Source organism: Astatotilapia calliptera, chromosome 4 (assembly GCF_900246225.1).
Source record: "Astatotilapia calliptera chromosome 4, fAstCal1.2, whole genome shotgun sequence".
Lineage (NCBI taxonomy): Eukaryota > Metazoa > Chordata > Actinopteri > Cichliformes > Cichlidae > Astatotilapia > Astatotilapia calliptera.
This window is the reverse complement of record NC_039305.1, coordinates 7,144,715-7,157,586: the sequence shown is the minus strand read 5'-3', so window position 1 is coordinate 7,157,586 and position 12,872 is coordinate 7,144,715. Positions and strand designations below refer to the sequence as shown.

Here is a 12,872-nt window from a genome sequence, read left to right as displayed (position 1 = left end):
TTTTGTAGTAATATTTTTTCTTTTTCAGAAATAAAAACAAACATAAAAAAAACAAAAAAACGGATCCTCCTACACAACCTCTTCCCTTTCTGCTCGGACACGCGCAGTCGAGGGAGGAAGAGAGGGGGGCGGCGGGAGCGCGCTTTCCGTCTCTGGTTAGTGGACTGACAGCCAGCTGTGCAGCTACAACGACAACAACCTCCTGGATTTCCTACATACAACTAGATTAGAGTTGGTCTGCTACTGCTTCTAATCATACATTATAGCTGTTTTTCGGAGCAAACACTCGACGGCACACAGCTACGACCAGTATCATCGGCGTTTTCTGTGCTAACTAGCTAGAAGAGCATTCCTCCAACATGAATCCGTTGTGTAGCAGATGTAATCTAGTCGTTTACCCCACGGAAAAAGTGAATTGTCTGGACAAGGTAAGAACCGAAACCTTCTCGTTTTCGTATCTTTCTTTCTTAAATTAATGCTGATACACTGCCGTGGAGTGGTGCAGTGACTCAACTTATTTCAGCACCCCAAAAACTACAAATTTCACATATTTTTGTGAATGAATCGAACACCCCAGCTGGACAGGTATTTCGCTAGCCTTGCAGGCTAACGGCTAACTCACGTCTGGAAGGCGACGGCACAACAGTGCGTACACTAAAATCAAATTAAACCGCATTGTGGTATTGGTGGGTTATCTTAAGGGACCGGAATTTGTATTTTTGTCCCAAAGATGATAGCCTCAAGCTGTGGTACGGATTTACCCCAACCAGCACTTCACAGTGCTTCCGGAGAGCCATGTCTAGTCTAGGCCTGGCTCCAACCGCTGCTTTGACGAAACCTGACAATCAACGTTTTTAGCCTCGATGGCAGATTCATTGTGTGTATTTAAAAATTATCTATTAACGCACGATATATAAAGAGAACGGTATAGTCCCGTTGTCATATTTTTCGTGTCCACTGTTGTTGAAGACAACGTGGACTGATGTGGACGTGTCTGTGTCTAATTCACTGGCTAATCCAGGTCAGGGATGATTAGTCGAGCCGCCTAGTTAGTTTTTAGGCAAAGTAGACGTATAATCTAATCAATTGTAGCCACAGTGGATCTGTCGAAGCTACCAATTTACACGGGAGCAACAACTGGTGTTAACATGGTGCTGCACGTCGTCTTCCTCTTTCCCTTTCAGCTTTGATGAGGCAAAGGTGTCCAGAATGTGTTGAATATTGCAGCAATCACTTCTAATGTAAATCTGTAAAGAGAGATTGCACTCGCTGTGTTGATCAGGGTGGGGTCTGGTTGCTTGATATATGATCCATAGGTTATATCTGACCAAAGAAGGACCTGGGGCAAGTACCTAATTTGTCTAATGGAAGTCTGAATGGTCAATGAAAATCAATGCCTGTTGAGTTGTCTTATCTGTTGGGCTTAACAGATGGAAAAGGTGTAGAAAGACACATTCACAAAGCAGTTTATCTAAAGGAACATCAGCTCTGACTGGATACGTTACTGCTCTGCTTCACGGTTGTCTTCCCCAAGTGCCCTGTATTCAAATACATTTAGGTTTTCCTGCATAAGCACCGTAGTACAAGTCATTTTAGCATGCTAGAAAGTTAGTGTAAATGTGAGTCAAATTGCCTGAACTACAGCTTGAATGCAGGCTGTAATTCAGCCTGAAGGAGCGTGCATTCCAGCAGACAGACACTCCCGTAAAACGTGCTCTGTCAGTGGCCTGCTGTGCTATCTCCCTTCTCTGAACTGAGCACAGAAGTGTAGCCCGCCGTCTGTCTTAGCTGCCATTCCACATCAGCGCACACCCCCTTTTAGACATGCCAAAACAACCTCCCTTTCCCCTTCTCCATGGGACACACACACATTGCCATTCTATTTTTGTTTTAAGCAGCAGAGTTGACGATTTTTTTTCATGTACCAGGCTAGCTCAGGTGAATGCTCAGGGGCCTAAGGGCTCTGACACGTCTGTGTTTTTAATCTAAACAAAGTATCTTAACCTGACAAGCTTCTTCTTTTAATATCCCTCTTTTGAGAGGCTAAACCACATAGGCTTTTTTGTCTGACAGCTGCATTCCTGTATAGCGGGGTAGGGCCCCGCGGGCAGCCGAACACACGTAAAGACAGGAAGTGAATTTTAGTTCAAGCTGTTGTTGGTAACGGTTTTGCCTTGTCATTTGGCTTCCTTTGACTACCTAAAATGCTTGCTGGTAGTAATGAGACGAGATGCATATTTGGCTCTAGTGTCCGACTCATATCTACCAGAGTGGCTTTTTGTCGCTTGAGTTGAGGGCAGCTTTTGAACTGTAGCCAGTGAAACTTTTAACAAGGAAGTGTTTTTTAAAAGCACAGGCTAATATGCAAATCACACTAGGTTCACTTTAAGTTGATATGCAATTCTTGGATAAATAAAATTATTGGTGTGTTTTATTAAGCGATAGATTCAACACTTTAGCGGGAAGTGTGGATTTTCAAGTTAAACTGAGTATCTGTGCAGAGTCACAGAAACACTCAAACAAGCTTTGCAGGAGTGTCTGTGAATTTATCATTGCCGCATGCTGTCTGCGTTTTGTATGACTGAAATATGCAAACTATTCCCACCCACAGGTGAAATGAAAGTTCTTGAACATCTTTAAGGGGGTTCATTAATAATTAACTGTGACGTATGTGTGGTTGTGTTCACAAACTAGCTGAACTGGTTAATTAGTTCTGAAGTTTAAAGCTTTTTCAAATGTATGTAAATATTGTGAGAGTGTGCGTTATGACGGCTTGTGTTTTATTAAGTATGTAAAACATGCACTACTTCAACATGTTTGGCTTGTGAGCCTGTTAGTTGGGTCAACATATTTTGATTGTTCTTTGGAATTTATTTGTTGAAGCATGTCAGACACAGCTTTTATGCAACCAGTTATCTCCCACATTGTATCAAGTTTAGTAGGTAAGTCTCAGCCTAACTCTGAACAAGCAACCTTTTGACAGAAAGCCAGAAGATATACAGATTAGCCAAAGCCAGATGGGAACTTTATTTATATGAAAATGAAATGGAAAACTTTTATGGCGCAAACAAAGAAGAAATAGCATTGTATGTGCTTTATAAGTGCTTTTTATTTGTTATTTTATGTTTAAATGATTTCACATATTTAAACTGTGAGAATAGTGTTTTCGCAAACTGGGGAAAATTGAACAAATATCATGTCTTAATATTTGTACATGGCAATATATGATGCTATGGATATCTCTTTATTCATATAAGTAAATATAGACATGCAATACTGTAGTCACTCTAATTAAAACTGACATTTCATAAACATTTCATAGTTTGTTCATAAAAGCAGGCAGTTTCCCAATGACACGTTTTGGTTTCTTTGAAGTGGGACTGTTTGAGGACCTGATCCACAGTCTGTGTGTTACCTACAATGATGGTTAACGGCTCAGAAGCTAACCAACATACTGCTGTGGATGGAGTCCACACCAAATTGCATTTATCCTCCTGAAAAATCAATACTGCTTTTATGTATGCTATATTTAGAAGTTTTTTACTGCTTTATCCACCATTAGACACCTCTTTCAAACGAGGAACTGAAGGCGCTGTGCTTGTAAAAGCGACCAGTCTCCATTGAAAAAACAGATCTACCACAGTCTCTGCTCAGTTAATGTTATAGTGTGACTTTAGTTTTTTAATAAGGTAACTTGGGTCCAAACTAATATGCTAAACATAAACATTTACAGCAGTAGACCAACACCACCTGTTATCTGCTTGGAAGAACTGCTGTTTTCATCAACAATCTGGTCGTTTCAAAAAAAAAGAGCAATTTCTTTCTTAATGTCTGGTTTATAACTTCGCATCTGACATGTTTTGTTGCTCTCTAACCAATCTTTTAGAGTTATGGCTAACTTGTGTCCCATTTTTTTTTACTGTCATTGTTAACAATGTGGTTAGTGTGTAATTCCTCTGCTGTGGAACAATAGTGTCTAAGATGGGAGCTTCAGTTGTACTGCTCCCTTTCAATCCCTGGAAGTTGTTAGAAATCTGGTTAATGGTAATGTTTTTCAAATTGAGGTGCTCTGTACAGTTTATACTTAAGCGTGATATAAACTCTTCTTATGTACCGAAATGTGGTTTATAATTTATAAATTGCTCCTATTAAAAATCACAATAACAATTTTCTGGCTTGCAGAATAGTCTCCCTACTTCTAACATTAAACACCTTGCTGTTTGTAGGTTAGTCTTATGCAAATTTGTAATTCTGCAAAAGCTACACAATGTTGTGTAGGTTTTAAAAAAAAATCTTAAAGGTAAAGTAATGTCTGTATTTTCACTCTGTTATTCTTGCTCCAATTTTTGCTCCTTACCTTAGTTTCAGAGGAACCTGTCTGCTGCCTTTGCCTATATTTAGACAGATTATTTTGAGAGCTGATTCATGTTATCCAAATGTCACAAGAGTTGAGGACTCTGTGCAGCCACTGCCACCAGTCACATCTCTTTGATGACTCAGAGTCACAAACACGCATTAAACTCACAATCGCCTGAGGTGTTGACTCGACATCAAGTGGCCAGGTACTTCTGCTTGGTGTGAAGAAGCCAGTGCACATGTGGGGTTTGTTTTCCCAAACTATTACATGCTTATTTGTACCTGCACACATTTCTTGACTATAGGGGTTTACATCTTGATTCTTGGGCCACAATTTTTGTTCATATTTTTGATTTTCCTTTAGAAGGGATTGGGGAAAAAAGAGGGAAAAATAGTTTTCCCGTACATCTGATGACTTGATCATGATTGCATTCTGAACAAAAAAACAAGATTTCAGCTGCTTTTTGGTCAAATTATTGACCAAAATGATTTTAAAGGAATGCGAAGAAGTATGTTCTGGCTTTTTCCATACCAGCTCACCTGGGTTCTTCAGGTTCATGAATTTTCTTGAACCTGAAAAAAACATGGAAATATCTGTTCATGGTACATAGCAAAATTCAAAAAGAATACCTGGCCATGTGATTTTCAGCATTTTTGAGTTTCTTGTGAACATTAGCCAACATATATTGTTTATTTTTGTCTGCACCAAGGGACAACATTGATAAATTCCTGCATGTATTCAAATAGATAGATGCCACTAAGTGTTTTACAAAAATCTAAATGACCTATCTAAGAATCTTAGGTTAGAGAAAGTTAATGATATACAAATGTCTGCTGCAGGAAATTAAAAACTAGTGGATATAATTATTATTAATGAAAGCATCTTTTTTCTTCTAATATAAATGTAAATAACCTTTTACCCTCAACAAATCACACAAAATTTCGCACATTTCACATGATTAGAGAGTTTATATGCAGATTATTTACACTTAAGCAGAAGTGTTTTGGCATTTCTTATCAACTCTGTCTCTTGTCTTTTCTGTAGTTTTGTTTCCCACACAGAAATATGTGTATGTTACACATTAGTCTGGTGTAGTTTGAAAAGTTAATAGCATACTGGGGCATAGCCTGTCAAATCACAGTCTGCCTGCTGGACAGCAGCAATGCCCTGGGCCTGGGTAAAAATTAATGGTATCATTTGGGCTAATAATTAACCTGCCTACATTAATTCGTTAGTTTCCTATAATAGCACCAGCCAGATGTGTGAACTTTGTCTTTAGGCATGTGCTATCTTGTGGAAGACTAATCATTCACACTCGCAGAGCTGCTGTGCACTGTGGTGTGTGGTGTGTTGGTTTTGGCCACTGTTGGAGACAAACAGCCCTCACAGCATGTTTCAAACTATACCACTTCCCAAATTGTCTGTACTGAAGTTTAATTGCTGGATATTTAGCCATAGGTAGGGAAATATTTCATTATGGTACCAGGAGACATCCTTGGGTGCACTAAATTCCTCTCATGTCTAATATGGTGATTAACAGAGGACGGAAACATGCATATTCACTTAATGTGGAACATAGATAGTAATGAAACTGTTTTTGTGTTAAAGTGATAATGAGACTGTCAATTAATCAAATGGGGAAAGTAACACCAGCCAAGCCCTTGAAAATGTGTCTGCTTTAGTGTCACTTAGGAGGTGCCCAAATGGTGTTTCCAACCAATATTTCTATTGAAATCTATTGAAAGCAGTCATTTGGTTTTGTTTGGTTTACTATTGGACCATGGTGAGTGAGTAATCTGCCCTAATTATGTGCTAAATGTGAAATCAGAAGTGGTTGGCACAACAGGCCTGGGGTTGCTTAATGCTTTAAGCCGGGCACTTCTATCAGAATATTTTTAGTATGTTATTATATGCATCTGGTCAGACTCTCAGTAAGTTTCCTCCTGATTTGTCTGCATAGACTGTGTGTTTAAAGGGTTACTGACCTTCCATACATCTACATGGGATTTTACTTGGTCCATTTGTATTTGACTCTTACTGAGAGGATGCTGTGAGGCTGAGTGAACGTCTCGGCTCTTGGCTCGATCGTTGGGTCCACACTGACACAAATACATCATGCATTAACACATATAACCTACATACAGTAATACACACATCCACCGACAGGGTTAATTCTCACGCACACACAGACACAGGCGTACATACACAACTGCCCTTGAGCTGTGCTGATGCAGGGAGACGGAGCATTTTTTTTAAAAATGGTGTTTTATTTCTAGGGCTCTAGTTCTGCAGTGTCCTCATTTTACAGCTGACTGCCAGATCCTGTCTTGGCACCCAAGAGCCAGGTTTTCCTGGAGCTGGACAGGGCTAACTGCAGGATGACCTCGCTAACACATGGCTGGAATGTTTCTCTCATTCACATATTTTTGTTTGTCCATTTCTTTCTGACTGCTACCTACTCATCTTTTCATAGATAGGTGATAGCAGTTTGTTGGTGGGTTTAAGAAGGCAGGGTAGAGTTGAGGGTTCACCCATGGTGCTATGTGCATGTATGGGTTTTTGCAAAAGGGATCTTATCAGTTGCCTCCCAGTGAGTCTTTAATCCTGCTGTTCAATGCCACTACCATTACCAACACTAGTCCTTGTTCAGCAAGCGTGACATAGCAGTACCTGAAGCAGTTTTGCACCTGCTGCAGTTTCTTGTTTAGAGTAGCTCTCCAGGTCATGTAAAAAGCTGCAGTCCAGCATGGTGGAGATGGAGGTTGGTGTACTAGTGTCGAGAGCCACTGGTCACCCAGCAGATAGGGAAGGCCTTGGTTTAGCTGGTTAGGACCAGGGATGACCATGATATTTCATTTGTAAAACATTATAATATTTTCACCTCAGTATTTATCTACTTTTTGTCTAAAATACAAATGTTCTTTTAACCAGTGTCTGGTTGGATGCACATTACCAAAATAATACAGGAATTAAACTTAGATGCAGTGTTTTTGTGACATGATAAATACGCCATTCACAGAGAACCTACCTGGCTCTACCTTTGAATGTATGTCAGTAGTCTTTAATCCCACAAAAACAGTGTTGCACTGTATTGCCAGGGATAGATTTCTAGAAACAAAACAAATCCTGTTTTCCTTGCTTTTCTAACAATACCACTGAAACTTAGTCAGCTCAGACATGATGTCACTTCCAATTCTGACATTTGACTTCAGAGGAAATAAAAAAACTCAGCAGTAAGAGAGAACTTAATCCAGCATGAAATGTACCAGGTAACGTTATCATGCTCCAAATCTGCCTTTGGGATAGTTGGGGAACTTCGAAGTTAAATAGTTGTGGAAGAATATCAACTAGTATTTTTTTTTTTTTTTTTTAATGCATAAAATGCCCAGCCACAGTTGGCAGGTGACACATTTCCAAATAAAGAGGGGGTTTTCCACTAGTAAATCAATCACTCTGTTCTCTCAGATAGATGGGGGAAAAAAAATAACCAAACACACTTGGAGGAGTGTCATTGTAACTAGGTGAACTACCCAAGTAAAGTCAATATATAAAGAGTGTGTTCATATATCATACCATTACTCAGAATGTTCAGATTACACTAAGATGAGTGGCTGATATTTGCATTGTATCACATATTGGTGTTGAGTGACCACAATGATGTCATCTATGGCCACTGCTACGCCTAAAGATATGTCTGCTGTGGGCAGTAGGCTAAATGCATACTAAGCACTTAAAGTGTCATTGGTGGTCCTTTACTCTGTCCATGATGTTTAGGCTATAAATTTGAATATTTAGATCTTGCTGGAGCTGTATAATTTCCCCTCTTCAAAAGGCTTTGTTTCCTCGGTGCATTTCGGCACCTGTTTAGAGTCGTCTGCAAGTGATTAGATCAGTTGAAGAGACTGTTTGCTTTGAACTGCCTGAGTAGGGTGTCTGCCACCCGAGAGGGTCATGTTGTCCAAGCAAAGGTCTCGCTTGATGAGGGTTGCCATGGTGGAATCTGGGTTAGCAGGTTGGGCAAGACTTAGGGATAGTTTGCTAAACAGATGAGTTCAGCAAACTTGTTCTCAAGGTCAATATTTATTCTAGGAAACAACGGGAGTATCAAGGTCCATGCTCCGCTCACGTGTGTGACTCAACAGAATTTTCATTTACACTTGTCTATTTAGGCTCCACATGGATAATTTATTACTAGTTTATTATTAAAGAATTGGGGGATTTTGGAAGGGATAATAATAGAGACTAATTAATAGTGACTATGATACTGGGCTGCTGCGTTGGAAGTAGATCAACCTGCAAAGATGGCTGCCAGCACAGCTGCAGATCAGCTGAAGCTATAGGAAATGGAATCTGCTTGCAGTATGCTGTTGTTTGTGAAGGGATTTGCCATTGTAGTTCTAGACAGAAGAAGGAAGAGCAGGAAAAAGTAACATGTGTCCATCTGCAGTTCCCCCAGGCTTCAGCTGGGTTGTAGTGGGATAAAGAGTTTGCATTCGAAGGCTTGGCACAGTGTGTTTGGCTGTGGATCACAGCTCCGCTGAGGAGAGCCGAGGCCTGATTTCCACTGTGTGCTGCTTCTTTTGTATGCCTCAGTACAGTATTGCTTACCCCCAGCTACAAACACCCATGCCAAACACATTCATACACTTGCTTGTTGTCAGTACACACCTCTCTGGGTGGGCTGTTAACATCCAGACAGAACAAAAGTTGATCTCAAAATCAACCTGAAGCCATATCTTTTGATTTGATAATTTCTGAAGCCTCCATTGTGCTGCATGTTTCCACTCATAATAGTGCCAGGATTGCATTGTCGATCTACAGCGTACATATGCAATAACCCTCAACATCATAGTGATTTATTCCAAGCACCCTGTAACACATCAAATTGCACTGCACACAACAGAACCTGATGTTGTATTTCCATATGCTTCTGTGGTTTTATCCTCTGCTTTGAATCATCTTTTCCTTGTTGTTTGTTTGGAAGACTAGTGTTTAGTGTATGGGCAGTTGGTGTAGAAAGTGATAAAGAGTAGGTGAAAGAAAGAGAGGGAGGGCAAAGCGCCTCAAGGCCATGTTAATAAGGACTCACTCTTTCTCTCTCACTCTCTCTTCATGTCTCTGCACTCCTCCCTTCATTCCCTTGATGATAGCAGGAACAGCCAGATCATTGCTTCACTGTCTGGCGTTTTCTTTCTCTTGCCCACCCCTCCCAAACATGCTCCCTTCCTCTTGCTTTCTCCAGCTCCTTACTTTCATGTTTCCTCCCTCCTCTCGGTTTTCTCCAATCTTCAGTCCCTCTCTCTGAATCTTCAGGCTGCAAATCAGCCCAGTGCCAGAAGAGTGAAGAAGAGGAGGCATGAGGGCGAGTGGGTGGTAGGAAGGGAGAAAGGGTGGCTAGGGAGATGGAGGCACAACATCTTGTGACAATGGTAGGGGAGTCGAAGAGTGGCCTGCACACCAAGCAGAGTCTCTGTAGCAAGTATATCGCTGCTTTCTTTGCACTTAACCTCATAGCTTATGGTAAAGGTGGGAAAATTTGTGACCACAAGAAAATAAACACATAAACTGTACAGCTATCCTTTTTTCGCTCACACAAGAGTATCGAGACCTGCTTATAAATAGCAAATACAGTTTGGTAGCAAAGGAGAAGTTGTTTTGTTTCTGACTCTTCAGTGCCAGCTGATGCAAAACTGCATTGCTTCACTTTTTTCACACAGACCTAACAGTTGTCCTAACTCTGTCATTTCACTTCCCTCTGTTTGCTGATGTATCAGCGTCTCTTTGTATACAAGTAAAATAAATCGAACTCTCCTTGCTTAACTTATTGTCCTCTCTGTTTTGACAGTATTGGCATAAAGGATGCTTCAGCTGCGAGGTCTGCAAAATGACTCTAAACATGAAGAATTACAAAGGCTTCGAGAAGAGACCATACTGCAATGCGTAAGTTGTCCCTAAGTTAATCACTTTGTGTGTGTCAGTGAACATGTCTCATGTTTTGCACTCAAGCAATTCAGCTTGCATCCCTAAGACAGAGTGACAGCAGTGTTTAATTTGTCCACAGCCTGAAATGGGACTCTGTTTGTGTGTGTGTGTGTGTGTGTGCTGCGACCCAACTAAGGCCCCTCTTTCCCTCCCTTGCCGGTTATCTGTAACTATTCCAGCTCCCCCTTCAGAGAAAACGCCTCGATGTGGTGTGGGAAAGTGCCTCCCTCCCTTCTCCTCGGTAGGGAAGGGGGGGTATCAACAAAGGAAATTCCTGAAGTTCCTCTACAGTGACACAGGCGGACACTGAAAACTACCATGTCTGCTCACGCTTAAGCACTAAAGGCTCATCAGGAATTTGTGGAATTCCCCTCTCTCATTACTTATAATGATTTTCTTCTCCTCTGTGTGTGTTTGTGAGAGCTTGAGTGGAAGTTCAGAGAGGGAATGAAGGCAGGAGGCGTGGCTTCATGTTCTGACAAGCTCTTTTGCTGAACTGCCATTTTATTGTTGAGGAAATGACTCAAGACAACATGCTACCATTGTCACTTTCAACTTCAGTGTGAAAATAGAAGTAGTATGCTTGTTATTGTCAGCAGTGACATGTAGGATTTAGCTTCCTTTGTGATTAAAACCTTTGTTCGTTGGGGTTTTTGGGGGTGTACATTGACATTATAATATAGCCATTCCAGAGTTAAATGCTTCAAAGTAACTGCAAGTAAGTGCCAGAGGTTTCAAGATGACTGTCAAGCCAGAAGGACTTTGCAGTATCTCTCGAGCAGCTGGAGGGACACGAACATGTCGTATGTTTCATGTCATGGTGCGTATTGGTGCAGAAACAGAGTAAGAAAGGCATTTGAGAAATTCCCTGCCCCACCCCTTTTAAAAAAAGAAACTGAGATAAGAAAACCAAGTGTTGAACTGATTTGCTCATTTGATTAGAACTGCACAGTCCAAACAGACAGGAGTGTAGAGTCTAACTTGATCGACTGGTAGAAACATACAAATGCTAAGGAAAAGTCTAAATGTTACGGTTTCATTTTTTGTTTTGAAACCACATTTTTCTTCTCAGTGTATTTGGCTGCTAAAAGTTGTTGCCTGTGCATGTTTTTTTTTTTTTTTTTTAATTTCCACATAAGCTTCTAACAACCATGTGCCCTGTCCGGTAATACAGGTGATGGCAGCTTGGTGTGGCCATTTAAAAAAAAAAAAAAAAAAAAAAAAAAAAAAAGTTTCCTTGTCTTTCTGTTCATTGATCTGAATCTGATTCCCTTTTTTTCTCTGAAGTTGGAATATGTCTAACTGCTTGGGAAGCTGCAATTTAACCTGAGAAAGCGAGTTAGAAATGATTAACTGCCAAATGTGATAAGCAAAACCTGCCTTTAAATGCAAATCATTTCTGGGTTAAACTGCTGTGTAGGTCAGCCAGTTTATACAGTAGACACGTGTATCTATCATCATATTTTGACCTTTTTTAACTGGAGAAGCAAAGGTCTTACTGCAACAAACAATAGCTCCAAGCTATAGTGGACTTTGAAACTGAGCCAACCAAATTGAATTGAACCTCTGATGTTTAACAGTTAATACTTGAGCTTTTCCTACTGAAACATTTACATCGTCTCTGCATTTTTGTTGTCCCTGTATATAAATCAAAACTGCCATGTAAGCAGAACAATTAAAATACAATTAAAATAAAGCCATACAGGTGCTGTATACTCGTACAACTGTGCCTCCTCTGACTTTCCCTGTTGGCTTGATTTCAGCTGAGGTCTAATTATGCCACAATGAGTGTAAACACCTGTTTATAGGCCTAATTATAAGCTTATATATGATGATAATATGTGGTAATGTTAATGACTGTTATTAGTCGTAAAACATCTGTTCTTGTTTTAGTGTGTAACTCAGACTCTTATCACTACTTCCATTCACATTTATATTTAGCTTGTTGGCCTCCTACAGCAGGTGACATCTCATCCTACTATCCCATTTGTTTACTAAAAATTAAAATGGCCTCTTCTTTTCCCAATTTCTGCTTCCGATGTTCCCTTGGTAAGGCAGGGAGGCCCTTCAGAGCCTGTTTATTATGCCTCTTTCCGTTTGTTTAAAACAGCCTTGTTTGAGTAAACATCATCAGTGGAAGAGCTTGCTGCTACTTCAAGAAAGGAATGCAGCTCGCATCCCCTGTTATTATTCTGTGGGATAACGACTTTATCATTACTCCTCTATATTTGTACTTAGTAAGTGATATAGGCGCTGTTTATTTTCTCTGTATTCCCATCCACCTCCTCCCTGAGAATCTCTGGTTAGATAGTTAGAAGTGGTGGGAGATTAGGAGGATAAGTAGAGAGGATAATTCATTATTCCCCCCAGAGACTAAAGGAGCCAAATAATAGGATACTACCTTAATGGCTGATGTGATATTCATTTGAGCATCACACAGTGTTGTTATAGCATCTCATGATTCCTTGATTTACTGTTATTTTTACAATGCAATTTCCTTACTTCCTCTGGACTTGGGCAATTTTCTAAGTAT

At 40.3% G+C, this 12,872-nt stretch overlaps 1 protein-coding gene across 2 annotated transcripts in view; it reads left to right on the top strand.

Moving 5' to 3' along the window:
- Window positions 1-99: 99 nt before the first annotated feature.
- The window catches only part of lasp1 (LIM and SH3 protein 1), a 30,899-nt gene continuing 18,126 nt past the window's right edge, over window positions 100-12,872 (top strand). The window contains exons 1-2 of one of the 2 annotated variants that reach the window (XM_026164296.1): window positions 100-428; window positions 10,203-10,297. In XM_026164296.1, the coding sequence (XP_026020081.1) occupies window positions 360-428; window positions 10,203-10,297 (164 nt within the window). In that variant the 5' untranslated portion in view covers window positions 100-359. The remainder of the gene's footprint in view (window positions 429-10,202; window positions 10,298-12,872) is intronic. The other variant, XM_026164297.1, reaches the window with a different exon arrangement.